This window comes from Enhydra lutris, unplaced genomic scaffold (assembly GCF_002288905.1).
Source record: "Enhydra lutris kenyoni isolate GAN:26980312 unplaced genomic scaffold, ASM228890v2 scaffoldscaffold17, whole genome shotgun sequence".
NCBI lineage: Eukaryota > Metazoa > Chordata > Mammalia > Carnivora > Mustelidae > Enhydra > Enhydra lutris.
In genome coordinates this window covers 17590815-17607887 of record NW_019154101.1, presented here as the reverse complement: position 1 = coordinate 17607887, position 17073 = coordinate 17590815, and the positions used below count along the sequence as shown (strand labels likewise).

General features: G+C 39.1%; 1 protein-coding gene across 7 annotated transcripts in view; it reads right to left on the bottom strand.

Annotated features, from left to right (window-relative positions):
• Positions 1-17073, bottom strand: part of LOC111147601 (cAMP-dependent protein kinase inhibitor beta) — a 108404-nt gene that overhangs the window by 23460 nt on the left and 67871 nt on the right. Inside the window, exon 1 of one of the 7 annotated variants that reach the window (XM_022503733.1) lies at positions 614-698. The exons of the other annotated variants lie outside the window; for them this stretch is intronic. Coding sequence (XP_022359441.1) covers positions 614-698 — 85 coding nt within the window. Of the gene's footprint in view, positions 1-613; positions 699-17073 lie in introns of those variants that run through there. 7 annotated transcript variants of the gene reach the window in all.

Here is a 17073-nt window from a genome sequence, read left to right as displayed (position 1 = left end):
CTTCTCCCTGAGCTATAAATACATGTGACTAAAAATTTGCTGTCAATCTCATCTGTTCAGTGGCAAGTGCTCAATGTCTAGCTATTCCCATACCAATGGGGCGATTAAGAAACCACTGTGTCCCAAACCACATGACATGCTCCACCATGACTGAGGACACCTGGTCAACCTCAATTAACTGCTCTTGGTTAACTAAACTGATTCTGTGATATGGTAACACTGCCTGGGAAGGAATAGCTAATTGCCGGCAGATTTGGGCTATGTCCTGTGTGGTATTCTGTTGTCTTTGCTAGGTGTTGCCATCACTTTCCACCCTAAAACTCTCTTGTCCCCAAGATGAGTATCGTTATTTCACTGCATCCTGCTATAACCTGGTGATGTCAGGTTTAGTCTGTTTGGCAGGTCGTCTTTGCTTACCAAGGATCAGCCCAAGTCACTGTGTCTGGCCTGGGGACTACCATCAGCTGCTTGGGAAGCTATACAGACATTGTAATTGTGCACCTCTGGGACAGGCCCACAGATAGCCTTTTATGAGATTTGTGGAAAGAAAGGAGATCACCACCCCATAGAGAATTAAGCATGGCATCCCAGTTGTTCATGCAAGGGTAGTGACCTTGCTGGTTTCCTGTGCTGCTGCTCCCCTTGCCACTGTTGCTTGCGCTCTCCTGACCCTCAGGAGTATCGAGGTGCACATCCATCTTGGCCTGTGGCCCAGGGGCTGGTGAAAAAAAAAAGGTAGGGGGAGGAAGGAACATTGGTACTCAACTGCTCTCCCAAAACAAAACTTGCAGCCAGTGTACCTACCTAGGTTTTGCTCAGTATTCCTGTCTACCGACACACCAAAGGGCTAATCTTGCAATCATTGGCCTTATGGTCTCCATCCAAGCCATACACAAAATGAGTTTACTGGATATGAACCTTGATTCCAGGAAGACTGGAATTCCCTGGACAAAGAGGCAACCCCCGACAAAGGAGGCTACCAAGCTCCTGAAACTTTCCCCATAAATACCCCAAAAGTATGCATTATAGGTGATTGTGCAGACAGAAACTGAAAGCTGCAACTTTACATGGCTAAAAACCTAAAATATTTCAAATTTGTGGAATTTGAACAGAGGAAAAAAAGAAAGAAAGAATTCCACATGACAGAGGAGGTGGGCCCACAGCAGAGGAGGGTTTTGATCCAACAAGCCTGGTAGTAGACCCACAACTCTTACCCTGCACCACTCTGCTCCCCATGTTTCAGTTGTAACAAAGATCCTAATCCTCCACAAAACACCCACGGCACCCTTGTGGCATCATGAAGGGGTTCATTCAAACTGAATTTAAGCCCACGGTTTATAAACCAACTACCGCTATTGGGAATGTCCCCAACCCTGATGATACTGATTTGAGGTTCTCTGGGGGAAGAAACTTATAAGTATGATAGGAGTAGAGAGCACCATTCCCCACCTCACCCTCATTCCTCACCTATATCCAGTGACCAAACAATAATAATAAGATAAATTAAAAAAAGAAAAGAAAGAAAGAATGTAGAATACAAGGAGAGAAAACCAACAAGAAACAACTTAAAACAAAGGTCCATAATTTGACCTCACTGGAAATCCAAAATTTACTAGAAACTTTTATATAACAAAAGATAAAAGGACACTGATTTGTGTGCCTTTATAATATAGATTCTGAGTTAATTTTCTAAAGATTTTATTTATTTAAGAGAGAGAAAGAGAGAGAAGTGAGGGAGGGGCGGAAGGAGAGAATCTCTAAGCAGACCTCTTGCTCTGCTTGGAGCCCAACATGGGGTTCAATCCCATGACCTTAACTGAAACCAAGATTTGGATGCTTAACTGACTGAGCCACCAAGGCACCCCTGAATTAATTTTACTATCTGCAGAAATTCATTGATTGATCTTAACAAATACTAAGGCTAAAATTACAGTTATACCTTGAATCCCACTAAAAGTAAACATGGTATCCCCTACCATGAGGGAATTACTGAATGTAAAGTAGAACACAAAGAGATATGACTCTCCTTAACTACAGGAAATTCTGTCTAGCTTAAATTCCCTATGGTTTTAGCACTCATTGCCCTAAAATATCCCATAGTGAGCATGGATACTCTGACCCAATAAAAAATAGATGAAAATTACTGGCTTAACAAAATAAGAACTCATGACCCATCCCTCACTCCCTACTCCCCCAACCCCATTAAATAGTTAACATGACTCAATGTAATTTAAAACAAGGTCCTCAAGGATTAAAAACTTGCTATTTAACAGGTAATGAGTGAATCCTTCCCTGATTCCACTGGTATTCCATTTAACAGCCTTATTTGGCTTGTTCCTTAAATCTGGAACAAATGAATGGTGGCCTACAGTTGATTGCTGCAACTGTAATGCCACATGCCATCCCATTAAGGTCCTACAGCCAACAACCTAATTACTGAAATTGCTGACTCCATCCAATCAGCACTGGGCTCCATGTTTAGCGAGGTGTCTGCTTGGGATTCTCTCTCTCCCTCTATCTCTGCACCTCCCCACTCCTATGCTCTGTAAATAAATAAATAAAATCTTAAAAAGAAAAAAAAAAAAAAAAAGAAACAGGTATTGACCTTCTCAGCACTCACATGGTTAAGACAATTTCACCATCTTTAGTCCCTTTTGGGTTCTGGGGGTAACATATTCTTCAATAACAAATTTTACTTAATGTCACTAAAGTTGTTATTTAAAAATTAGCCCACCTTGAACGGGGATCCCAAATGGCCTAACCACAAGTTCCCTCCCCACACAGCCCTTGTAGATAAGGCCCCTTTGCCAAACAACCCTCCCTCTATCAAAGGGACCAGGCCTAATTTCTCTCATCCCTGAGTAGCAGATTTCAGTTTCCTGACTGCCAGCAGAATTATTCAGACAAGCCAATCATATCTTCCCACATGAACCAAGAGGAACCCCAGATTCTTTTTTTTTTTCTTTAAGATTTTTATTTATTTATTTGACAGAGAGAGATTAAGCAAGAGCAAGGGGAGAGAGAGAGAAGCAGGCTTGATCTCAGGACCCTGAGATCATGACTGAGCCAAAGGCCACTCAATCAACTGAGCTACCCAGGTGCACTGGAACCCCACTTTCTTACTACTACAGAGCCTGCCTCCCACAGCCCTGTTGTTCACTCTGTTCCCAAGTGCATGCCCTAGGTAGTCCTGAACAGTGTCTGCCTACCCAAAGCTATGAATATATGTGACTAATAAACTTCTCCTGATTTCATACAATCCCCTCTGTCCAGTGTCAGGTGTCATGTGTTTACCATCCCCACAATCCTCAGGTGGGAATCTCTCCTTCACCAATGGGGTGAATATGAGGCAACTAAAACACCAACACCAATACCACTCTCCTTTCTCTCTTGAAAGGGAGCCTTAAGTATTAGGGAGGAGAGGCATCCAGTTTACAGATGACCTGTGACCAGGCATACCCTCTTGGGAGTTACAACTTGTCTTGTTCATCATTGTGTGCTGAGATCCACTGCCATCGTCTCATGCATGACCAGGACCTCAGGTAGAGGTGTGTGCATCTGCATCCTCATTGTTCCAACCCTAAGGTATTTAGGGCTTAGGGTCTACTTAAACCACCCTGTGCCCTTCTTGAGTTCATTTCAGTCTTTCTCCTGCACCCCTTTGGGGGTCTGGGAGCTCCACATGGCCATCTGCTGGGGCGCTTCTCCTCATCATTGCTCCTCTATCTTTCTAGGGTTCTACTAAATATGAAGCTTCTTGAAGGTACTATGTTTCCTTGAGAATTAAGTCACAGTTCTGTCTATAATTGGATTTCCTAACCTCATTCAAATTTCTATTGCTTAATTCCTCTGTAACTCAACCCAGAAAACTGGGGTTCTGGACATCTTCCCAGAAACTCAGATAACACCCAGGGCCTTGTCACATCTTGAATTGCTCTCTCACCAGCTAATGAATGACTCAATTCTCTTGCCAGAAACAAAAACTATTATGTTGTCATGTACTCTTTCCCACTCTGAAGTCTGTTTTCAACTCTCCAGGTTCAAATGCCTTAAAAAGTCCTTTCTCTCAAAGAGTCAGGTTATTTCCAGAGACAACTCCGACCTCTGACACTTCGGCTTTTTGTTTGCATTTTAAAAAAATTGGAAGGGGAGGTGAACAATGAGAGACTATGGACTCTGAAAAACAATCTGAAGGGTTTGAAGAGGTGGGGGGGTGGGAGGTTGGGGGAACCAGGTGGTGGGTATTAGAGAGGGCACAGATTGCATGGAGCACTGGGTGTGGTACAAAAACAATGAATACTGTTATGCTGAAAATAAATTAAAAAAAAAATGATTAAAAAAAAAAAAACTAATCAGGGCTGCCTGGGTGGTCCAGTTGGTCGGTCAGGTTATCCATCTGACTCTTTGTTTTGGCTCAGGTCATGATTAGGGTCATGAGATCAAGTCCCATGTTGGGTTCTCATGCTCAGTGTAGGGTCTGTTTAGGATTCTCTTCTCTACCCCTCTTGCTTTTGCTCTCTCTCTAAAAATAAATAAATAAATCTTTAAAAACCTAATCGGAAACTTAAGTGAACATGTATCATTACACAACAAATAATGTCTATAGAAAGCATTAAAGGAAGTGTAAAGGAATAATTATTTTAATTATCAGCTGTACACCTTTAAAACAGCCACTCTTAATTGAGCCTTTACTTACCTAGGTATAATGGATTGTTTTATATACATTATTTTATTTACTCTTTACCACAAATGTTAGACATACAAGGTCAGGTGAGATAGGGTGGGAATTATACCCATAATTCAAACGAGACAACCAAAAATTGAATCTTCCAGATATTTGGAACTTGCTCCAAATTAGGATTTAAGCCCTGTTACTTGTGATTCCAAAACATGGTTTTTCATAGTTTCATTTTATTGCCTCCCTTCTACAATCATCAACCCTTAGAAGTTTAGAAGAGATTAGATAGCATAGAAATGCCCAGAATTATAAAGTTAGGGACAGACGCCACCTAAAATTCGCCTACTATGCCATATACCATTCACATGAATCACCTTATCAAGAATATTTTCTTGGGGGCGCCTGGGTGACTCAGTCGGTTAAAGCCTCTGCCTTTGGCTCGGGTCATGATCCCAGGGTCCTGGGATCGAGCCCCACATCAGGTTCTCTGCTTGGCAGGGAGCCTGCTTCCTCCTCTCTCTCCGCCTGCCTCTCTGCTATTTGTGATCTCTGTCAAATAAATAAATAAAATCTTTAAAAAAAAAAAGAATATTTTCTTGATTTGAACTTCATATTCTCCATAGTATTGAACCAAACTCATAACATTTTTCAAACAAGTCATCTAATATGAAAATTTCCATTCAATTTTGAATCTTAAAAATAAAGCTCACAAATTGCAATAATAAGCACTTTGAATAAAAATCAATTTTTTTGTTCTCTTTATACTTCTAATTAACTATTACATGACATACATATATAGTATAATTATATAATCTGTGAACACACACACATTCAGATGTCTTAAAATTCTTTTCCAGAGTAAAATGAGAGCAAATTCCTATTGCTGGTGGTATAATATTCTCTATAATCTAATTACTGCTATTTTCAGGTTGTTACTTTTACTTTTCAACTTATCTTATATCATAAGTAGCAGAATTCAATGAAAATAGTATGAGGTCGATAAAATTTTTATGTAAAAACCATAAAACTTTTTGTTAGGGGGGAGGGTAATTTTAGACTATTTAATTGCTTATTTATTTATTTTTCCTGTATCCTATCTTTGTTGTTCTAGTTGGCATTTTGTGGAAAGACATTTTCTGATTACAAAGGAGAGGACGACCCAACAAATGCAACAAAGGAAATCTACTATTAGATTTCCTGGGGGTAATTGACTAGTGATGGCAATGTATTTATCAGGCTGTTTAGTCATTTTTGTACAGTAAGACAAACAAGTATGCATTTTACTGTAAAATTCTGAACTTTCCCCTTGAAAGCTGTAACTATGATTTGGTGACCTTCGCCAAGCTGCCCCAGCTATATACACCTTGGCTCGAAGATCCTTTAGCTCAGTAGCTGCTAAATGATAAGGCACTCTGCTTCATCCATCTGCTTTAACAGGGACCTCCATGGAATTTTTTAATAAGCTTTGGATACTTTCTTTTTATAGCTTTGCCAACATAATCATAATGCATCCTAACACCAGGCAGTGTAAATTAATTCCTCTTCTGTCTTATGAGCCACTTCACAGAGAAGAATCAAATTTTCACCTTAACACTTGATTAAATTGTGGAAAGAAGACGACCAAAAAATAGGTCTCTTGGAAAACTGTATCTCACTTATGCCAGCCTGGAGACTAAAAGTAAATTTAAAGCAAATTAGCTCTTTCTAAGATTTATTTATTTTTGTAAGTCTTGATGGGGGAGAGGGAGAAAAATAGAGAAAGAGAGGGGGCAAGGGTGGGTAAAAAGCCTATTTAACGAAAATTAATCTTATGCCAGATGAACTAGAGATTCCCAAATTTACCTGCCCATCAGGCTTACCTGGGTAGTCGGTTAACAATACAGACTAGAACCTCCAACTCAGTGTGTTTGACACCATGTGCATTGTAAGCACCCAGGGAGATTCATGCTGTCACACAAATTTGGGAATGACTGAACTGGAATCGAGGTTATTTATAAGTTATTGGGCTTCAGGGACTAACGGCATGTATGACCCCGAAGAATGCTTGTTTTAGCAAAGTATACCAATGCATGTGCACAACCTTAGACATCTGTTCATCCAATTTCCAAGGTTATTGCAAATTTTCTTGTAGCAGATTAAAAATTAAATCACTAAATTTTTCCAGACCTGCTCTATTAGGACATATACGATGGCCTTGGCTGTATCAGTCATCCCCTGGGCTTTTTCACTATTCACTCTAACAGTCAACCTTAAAGTCCACCTCTAAATAAGTTTAATATATTTTTCATGATGTGTTCTGTGTGGATGATTTGTTTTACCCCTAGGAGACCATAACTCCTGGAAGGAAAGAAAAATACGTTCTACGTGTGGACAGTGGATAGTAGTTGTTCAATGAGTGCTTTCCAAATGAACCTCACATCGATCTGACTTTGCAATCCACATCATTTGTAAATCCTGTCTGAGCAGATAGGAAGCTTATGTTATCAAACCTGAAAGCACTCGTTGGCATTTTAAGCATTAGTACATTTATACTCTAGGCCTGGCAATATTTCTGAATCAAGAAGGATGTTGCAAGTCAACCTAACACTCTGATCCATTTCACATCATATTTCTTTTTATCTTTTTTTTAAGATTTTATTTATTTGACAGAGAGAGAAACACAAGCAGGGGGAGGGGCAGAGGCAGGGAAGAAGCAGACACCGTGCTGAGCAAAGAGCTCAGTGGGACTCCATCCCAGGATGCTGGGATCAGGACCAGAGCCAAAGGCAGACACTTAACTGACTGAGTCACCCAGGAACATTAAATTGTGGAAAGAAGAAGACCAAAAAATAGGTCTCTTGGAAGGTTCAAAAGAAGGTAGATCTTTTGCACCCCAATTTCACATCAGATTTCGCATTAAGAATGCTGAAGAATTTCAGCATAGAAAAATTCTCCCAAATCCATCATTAAAATAACCAAAGAAAATACTAAAAGCCTAGCTCATTTGTAATAATCTGAAAATTAGTGTAACTATCAACACTTCTAAAGATCTTCACTAGCAGGGGAAGCAGAGGAGGAAGGAAGCATGGAAACGTGGATACACTGAATACAGCAGACACAATTGCTCACCAAAGCTTGTTTACCTTGTAAAGTCAGCCTGAGGAGCCAGAACACTCTGGACGATATTGACCAAGATATCTTTGGATCTTTCAAAGACATTGTAAAAAAAACAATGGACTAAGAAAAAGGCAAGGTTGAAGAAGATTTCGCTTAATTCAACTAATATTTGGAGAGCATCATTTATAAATGTGCATCTTCTGAATAAAAAAATCAGAAGCAATCTTTTGAAATGTGATGCATGTAAAACAGCTGTTTGTAAGAGGATAAATACTGTGAATGAAATCTATGAAGGCAGTGAAGTAAGGGAAACAAACATTACATGATTACATTAAAACACATTTAGAGCACAATTTCATTACAACAGTCAGCACTGCCTTTAGTCAATTACAGACTCTCCCAGGCCAACTGCTTTGCACCCTTCACAGTCTTCCTTCATCAATTTTCTCCTGTTCTCCTGACCCCACTCCTGCTGTAGACCTTCCAATGTCCTCTTCCTCTTTATCCTATTCAGACCAACTCTTGGAAAAATTTGCTTAATTCATTCACAGAAATATGCTGTGTGGTTCCCTACAAGAAAAACTCCAAAGTCTTAGACCAAAGAATCAAATCATTAATGGCGGCACTTCTGCAAATTAGTTAATAGAAAAGAAGTGTTATTTGGGAAAGTAGTGGGAAGACTTTCCTGAATTATCAGCATTTTATCTTTTGCCCAAGTTTAAGGTTGGGGCAGGGAGGCTGGAGTTGCATCTGTGTTTTTAGCAACACCAATTACACACCATCAGGCAGATTCCTCAACCTCTTTGAGCCTCAGTTTACCCTAACCCTGTGTTGTTATGTCTCTTCAATGACTAAATCCTTTATCTTCCATTTGCAGTGTAGGCATGAGAACCTAGATCTTTAGAGTTTTAAGTTGCTTTTAGCTGTCACCTCTTTCACTGTTCTTACCTTCACACAAATCTGCCTAAATTCACCTAAACTTCCCAATCATTCATCAAAAGCAGCCAGAAACTAAACAGGAAAGTAGTCATTAAAGCATATTGTAATTATAAGGATTTATAAACCAATTTGTTTCACTTTCAAGACCTACAGATGAGGTACATTTATTGCAATAACTTCAAAACTTGGAATTTTTTGAGCTAGATAGATAAAAACTAAAAATATATTTTACTTGCACTAAAAAGTGTGAGCTTAAAGAAAAATGAATCAGTATATACATGATAGCTCTTGTTTCATTTGAATGAGGAATGTTCTTATTCAAGTCATTCTTGTGTCACCAGGAGACTGTCCCTGGGTCTTTCAATCTCAGAAGAGATGACTCTTAAGTTCTAAGCTACATACTCCACCTCAGAGTAGTAAGGTTTCTGAAAACCAGGAAGTCTTGCATATTGGGGACTGCAGGATGGTGACAATAATCATACACACAATAATCATACATCACATTGTATGGAGAGAGGAACATTCTGGCATTTTCAGAAGCCCCATTAGGAAATAATGAAAACAATACAGATGTTCATGGGTCTTTTTTATACCTACCTATGTGTGTGACTTTCCCCAGCAAATCATCCATGAGGCATGGAGGGAAAGCAGAGCTGCCTGTCTTCTGTTAACTTAAATAGTCTTCATATTTTAAAATATTAATTGCCAAAATTAAAATTCAAAACCTGTTTCCTAGTAAGTTCTATATCAGAAGGCTTTCTGTAGTCTGAAAACATCATGTTTCTTTGATGTGTTTTTAATTTAAGCTAGCCCAGTCATAACAATATTTTCATTGAGTATTTTTTTTCCCATAAACATCAAGTTGAGTGGGCATTTTGCCTCTAGTTAATGCGTGTAGTAAACTCTTTGGAGTTTAAGAATCTTCCTTTTCCTTTGATACTTTCTGTAATTTGCCTCAAGATTTATCTGGGGAACATATATTGAAATATTCTCATCTTTGTTTCTCATACACATAGTAATAATTATAAATGTAAGTAGAATTTTTGGTCTCTTTAAAATTGCATTTTTAAAATATTATCTGCACCCTGACACAGTCTCTTCCTTTAAATTATCTTAGTGTTAACTCTTATTTTTAAAGTTAAGAGTAGTGATGGAAACATATGATTCAACTCCTAATTCTATCACCATCTATAACTGGGGGCAAGTGACTAATTTTTCACAACACATTTTTAATGACCTGTGAAGTTCAGTAGCTGGGTGAAAATTAATAAGTGTGCTTCCTGCTTTTAAGAATATATAGAAATATTTCAATAGACTAATTTAAAAAATCGAGATGTAACATTTTGCACAAGGCATTCAAATGTTTATTCTGACCTTGACCACAGCACACTTAATCTAGTTTTTTTTCTCTATTTTTCAGTTTCTTTTTTTTTAAAGACTGTATTTACTTATTTGTGTGTGTGTGTGTGTGTGAGAGAGAGAGAGAGAGAGAGACTGCATGAGCAGAGAGGGGGCAGAGGGAGCTGAGCAGGGAGCCTAGTGCAGGGCTCGATCCCAGGTTCCTGGGATCATGACCTGAACCAAAGGTAAACCCTTAACTGACTAAGCCATGGTTAACTGACTGAGCCACACAGGTGTCCTCTATTTTACAATTTCATAGAGTTGATGCAAAGCCAAGCTACTCAATGCTACTGAAGATCAGAGAAAAGCAAAACAATAGACATTCCATAAGTAACTTGGAGATACCTGAGAATTTTGGAGTCAGAAGAAGTTTAGTCATCAGCAAATAATAAACAAAAATCAAATTAACAAGAAAGCAATCCTGATTTCAAAGATGAGAAAAAGGAGACCAGATTGCTGGTATGACAGAGATCTCATTAATTTCAGAATCAAGTCTAGACATCATGTCACTGGACACCTGGGCTGGTATTTATCCCACAATAATTATGATTTCTAATTTTTTCAAGGACAAAACCATTTTTTAAATATCAGATCACCTATGGACATGGTGGATGTAATTTGCAACAGGAAAAGACCAAGCCTTTGGGTGAAAGGAGAAGAAGGTAGACCTTTTGCTACCCCATTCCATGAAGGTTATGCCTTCATGTGCTGAAGGGAAAGTTTCTGATTGCAAAATCTCTTAGGGAAAGACATCTCCATATCCTGACTCTGTGCTGTGCTTAGAAGTCAATCTATGTTCTTCTGAGACTTTGTGAAACTAATCATTCACCCTTTTGATTGGAAAGCCCCCTTGCTTGGGAGTAGATTGTTGGGGTAGAGGGTCATTAAATGATAATCCTACCTGGGAATGATAATATTCAGACAATAACAGTTACTTATTGTAATTTTAAAGTTGTATACACTAGGGTCTGAATGGCATAATAACTTCTAGGATATAAAATCACAACATGTAGTGATTTCTTTATGTGCAGGGAGAGGGATTCTAGCCTAGAGCCCAGGGAGGCAACTGCCTGTGGAAGGAGGGTAGAAACCTGAAACAAGGCTAGACACTAAGGACAGAGCCAACCAGTAGGGATCTCCCATGAATGGGCATAATGAACTGACTCTAGTAGTAATGATGTTGAATACCTAATGCTAGGTTTCCCATTTCTGCACTATAATTCTCTCATATTATCCTCCAGTCTTGGGTAAACTTTATTATACGCCACAACCATCCTAATGATATCTTTGCTTTGGGCAACAAAGAGAGGACCCTGAGGACAATCCTAGTCTGATTTCAACTAGAGAGTTTGGCAGCAGCATCAAAAAAGTTGTGGGAAACAGTAGAAAGTGGTGAGCAGAGAAACCAGAGCATCAGATGAGAAAAGTGAAGGTAGCACTCAGGATGGAGTCCTATCATCTGAAGATTCTCAGAAATACTAGGTGTGGAGAAAAAAACAGTTTGTATACCCCATAGTATGACAGATATAACTTGTTCATTGAGATTTAATGCAAAATGATGCCTCAGGATTGAAGAACCCACATTTTTTAGATATCTGACTGAGAAAATACATAACAGATGAAAAGATTCTATGAAATATAAATTCTCATTTTTATAACACTAACCTATATATATTTGGAAAATGGTAATATGTATGATATATGACAGTATTTATTTAGACACAGATACATACATGGCTTGTAGACCCCTCTAATAATTCTGTAGAATCCTAGAAGACCAGGATGCCCATGTTGGTAAATGCTGGACTATATCATAAATTGTTGTCCTAATGGCCAAAAACCTATTTCCTATAACAACCGGAACTTTAATCTCTAATATATAAGCCTTCTTCCACCTGCCTTTAATTTGTCCCTTCCTCCATGTAGAATTACAAACTATTCAAGCTAAAGAACTTTGTTGGGTGCTCATGTAATCTAATCCCTTCAGTTGGCTCTTTGAGATTGAAATGCTAGATAATCATAGTCAATGTTCATAGACAATTGGGGGGGTCTCAACAATGTATCTGTAGAATACATTGCAAAAATATCTTATGATAGATTCTATCCCAGTCCAGCCCTATCATTTATTCAGTCCTGAGTCCTGGTAGCCTATTTTGAGCACTGATAGTCCACCACCACTTGAGGGCCAAGGGTTCACACATTAGTGGCATTCTTCACTAGGTCTAATCCAAGCCTTATTTGTTAGACTATGATCGTCACATGGCAGAGAATCATTCTTGAGTGAAAAAAATAAAATATCACTCCTGAAAATTCCAAATTATTTTCAGCAAGGCTGGGATGGAAAAGTCTCATTTAATTAGCAAGTCCAATAAAGATGTGACATTTACAAACTAATTATAACACATTTCCATTCTTCATTGGTACACTGAATGATGACATATTGTTCTTCTATAGTTGCCATTTCCAAGTCTTAATTGCTTTGGTTTAATTGGTTTAATCCAAAAAATGTCAATTCAGTAATTACCACTATGCTGTTGGAATTAGCTTCATCTATCGTGCAAAAGAAAATTGACTTCAGAAAGGGAAAAACAATTATAATATAATACCAGGGGAAATGCTGTATCAACAAGATATTAAAAAACAATGTTGGGTGCCTGAGTGGCTCAGCGGGTTAAGCCTCTGCCTTCGGCTCAGGTCATGATCTCAGGGTCCTGGGATTGAGCCCCACATCGGGCTTTTTGCTCAGCAGGGAGCCTGCTTCTCCCTCTCTCTCTGCCTGCCTCTCTGTCTACTTGTGATCTCTGTCTCTCTGTCAAATAAATAAAATCTTAAGAAAAACACAAACAATGTTATATATAACTGAAATTAGTTATTTTATGGGAATAAAGAAACTGTTCTTTTTTCTATTCTAAATAATATACCAAATAAATAATCAAATATAAATTAACTAATCTAGAAATGCATTCATTCTTTTGTAAATTTATTAATTTGCTTAGAAAATATCTATTGAGTGCCAATTATATGCCTGGCAAAACAGTTATAGAACTACTTTTAAGGAATCTAATGGGTGAGGAAAAAAATGAACACAATCCATGTATAAGTACAAATTGCGGTCTTAGGTGAAAAAATTGTTTTGTTGAGTGTATCAGAACCTGATTCGTTGACAAGATTAGCTGAGCTATGAAGAAAAGGCACTAGCTGGTTGATACAGAGACAGAAGACAAGTATTTCATGCAGAGGAGAAGAGCACAGCACACTTCAGAAGCTGAGGGAAGGCCAGTATGGCCTAAGTACAGAGAAGAAGGTAGAAAATGGCACAAGATGAAGTGGGACAGTTAACAGGGGCTACACATCACTGGGGCAGGTTAAGGATTTGTTCTATCCTAAAAGCAATGGAAAGTCATTGACATTTTTTAAGCAATAGCATGATGATCAAAACTGAACTTTAAAAAGATTACTTCGGTGCAAATTGAAGAGTGAATTCAAGAGATGAGTTTGGAGACAACTGCAGTATTCCAGGTGAGAGATAATAACTGGTTAGAAGGTAGAGTTTATGCCTTCAATTTAACAATACATAAAGTCTAAAGTTATTTGTGTTCTACAAGTGACCTATTTTCACAGAATTACACATATCAGGCTCAAAGGGAAAAGGGAGCGATGAAATAGAAGGTGTGTGTGCTTTAGAATGAAATGCACCTGGTTTAGCTTGGTCTGAACTTTTGGCTCCGCTACTTATTAGCTAAGGGACCTTATACAAGGCATTAAGCTCTCTGAGCCTCAGCTTTCACATCTTTTGAGCACAGAATACTACCTCCCACAGCTGAGAAGACTAAGTGTGACAACGTGTGTGATATTCTCAGCATGTGGAAGGCCAGTTAGTATGAGGAGCCCCAGGACAGATTGGCTGGTTTCATCCCCTCATGTTAGAGATTCCCAAATTCCTTTTGAAGCCGGTTCCTCCCCCTGGGCTTCTTTCTCCATGAACAGCACTAAAATTTACCCAATTGCACAGGTCAGAAGCCCAGCAGGCATCTTTTTCCCTCACCTCTACGACCATCAAGTCATATAAACTCTTTTCTCAAATAGCTATTTAGTTGATGGACCAACTTCTCTGCTCACTTTTCCTAACCTAGTTAAGGTCACCAACATCTTCAGACTGGAGTATCCCCTTCATCCTGCCTCAGTTTTCTTTTCCTCTTCCACTCTTTATGCTAGCCACGCAAATCTTACTATCTTAATCTTTGACCGTTGCCCTTAAGCCAAGAAAAAGTAACCAAGTTCATTAGCATGACTAACAACACCCTGCATGATCTACATTCTGCTTATATATCAGCCTTGCCTTTTGGTTCTCCTCCCCTGTGGTCCCGCAGCTGAAAGAAACTGCTCCCCACTCAGGACTTGTAGCTCTCAGAAATACTCCCTTCACCTCCAGACTCAGGCCAGTGAATGGACGCAGTTCCTCCTGGCTGGAGCATTCTCCTTCCAAAGCTTTTCTTCACTCATTCAATACCTCAAAATTGAGGTATTGAGGTAAGCTCAAAACTGAGGCTTTGGCTCAGATACCACTTCATCTGGGAGGCACTTTTCTTCCACCTGACCGTATCTCAAAAATGTAGGACAGCCTATAACTTGAATTTCATTATTTGAATGAATTCAGTGAGCACTCAAGTGGGGCCAATGAGCACTCAAGTGGGGCCAGAGAAGTCTTACTGGATTGACGCAAGTCACATAGGTTGGGATTGGTAGTGTGAGCAGAAGACCCAGGTCTCCTGCTACACGTTGCAGTGTCCCTTTCTCATCATCATGCCAACACCCACCTTATTCATCTCTGATGGCATTAGCTCTCTTCATTAAGCCTTAGAAACATTCTCTTCAGGTGGTTGCACATTTATCTTATGGGTTATGATTTTTTCACTCAAAAAAGACTGATGTCACTTCCTTTCCCAATATTTCTTTGACTCTCTTGACATGGTATCCTTGGCTACTGTAACACTCTCAAACACTCCTGCAGATTTGTTGTATTGATTCTCTCCCCCATGACACTGAAAACTCTTCTGAAACCAGGACCATGCTAGCTTCATTTTGCATTTCAGGTACCCAAGACTGTCCTTGGAACACAGTAGTATTTAATATTTGTTGAACTTAATGGCACGCCAGAGCTAAATGGTGTCCAAATGAGGGCAAGTAAAATGATGTAAAGAGTGCTAAGAGAAAATGATGCAAGAGTAAAATGACAGACAAAAGCAATGATGGCTCTGCCATCTAGAGATAAAGAGAGAAAAAGCAGATGACTCTGGCTAAGATAAAGAATCAGGAAGGCAACTGAGAAGATGATGCCACTGCTGGAACAGGCTGCCTCTCCTGGGGAGTACCTTCAGTCTTTCAGTGGCCTTCCTGCCTCTTTGTTATTCGAGAGAGAGAACTAGAAATAGAAAGGAAGAAGCTGTCACTTTCAGACAGCTGAACAGTTAAGTAGGAAAGCTGACTCACACAGCACTTTCTATGCCTGCCGGGAAGCCCACAGCCAGCACAAGAGTAGCTGGTTTCACAGGTTGCACCTCATTGAAATGACAGAATCAAAGTCAACCAACTGCAATGGAAATGGGACCGAGCTGGGAACAGAAATCCAAGTGTCAGTTTGGTCTTGTCCTCTGGCCTTCGGCAGACCTTGGAGCCCCACTGTCCTCTTCCCGTGAAACACAGGTTCAAAGTAGGTGGTCTCCAACAGTTCTTTCTCATTCCGGGGTTCCACAATTTATGGGCTTGACTTGATTTACTTAAAGCAGCTACATAACCAAGGCAAAGAAGACTGTCAGCCTTGTTCATGTACGCAAATGCAGACATCCACGCTCATCCCTTCACTCTTGGAACTTGAACCAGACTAGTTGAAGCATTGACCCATAATGATATCCCCTCATCTACATATGGTAAGCACAGCTATAAGCTTTATCAATCAAAAGTTAGAATATGGTGAGGCTGTAGAGCAGTGGTTTGCAAATATAAAAATCGGCATGGCAAGTTGTTGAAAACAAGTTGCAAGGCCTTGCTCAGGATCTGCCAAATTGGAATCTCCAAAATGGAGCCCTAAGAATATATATATATATTTTTTTAAGATTTTATTTATTTGACAGAGATCACAAGTAGGCAGAGAGGCAGGCAGAGAGAGAGAGGAGAAAGCAGGCTCCCTGCTGAGCAGAGAGCCCGATGCGGGGCTCGATCCCAAGACTCTGGGATCATGACCTGAGCCGAAGGCAGAGGCTTTAACCCACTGAGCCACCCAGGCGCCCAAGAATATATATTTTGCACAAAGTTCACTTGTGATTTGATAAATCAACTACTCTGAGGCTTATTTTTAAGAGAAAATTTGTGTTTCTCAAAGGGTGGCCTGTAGGTCAATTTCATGTGCATTATCTGAGATACTTGTTAAAAATATCTGGGAATGTGGCCAGAAATCTCCATTCTCATAATTCTTTCAGTGATTTTATAAATAGTTTATATACTCGGACAAATGAAATCATTATGTGGGCAAAACCTCAAAGTCTATAAAACAATATAATAAAGATAGGAAATTATGATTATAGTAGTTTATTTCAGTATTATTATTTATATTATATTGTTTCATCATTTTACTTAATCCCCATGCAAGCCTAAAAAATAAGCATTTTTAGTTTGATTTTACTGATAAACTGAAGCATTAGAGAATTCAGGTAACTCGCTCAAACACACAAGTTTCAAATATGGATGCATTGGTACTAAAAATTAATGTCACCTAGCTAGGAAACCACCTATATTGTGACAGCATGTGTAATTAAGATTTCAGTACACCTTCTAATTAAACAATTTGTCGAGATCTTATCTGATGAAGCAAGCTAGAAATATGTCTCTGTTCCTGCTGGTTGGTTTTATTAGCTACTACGCACATGTTAAAGTCAGTATAATAAGCATAGATTACCCAAGAT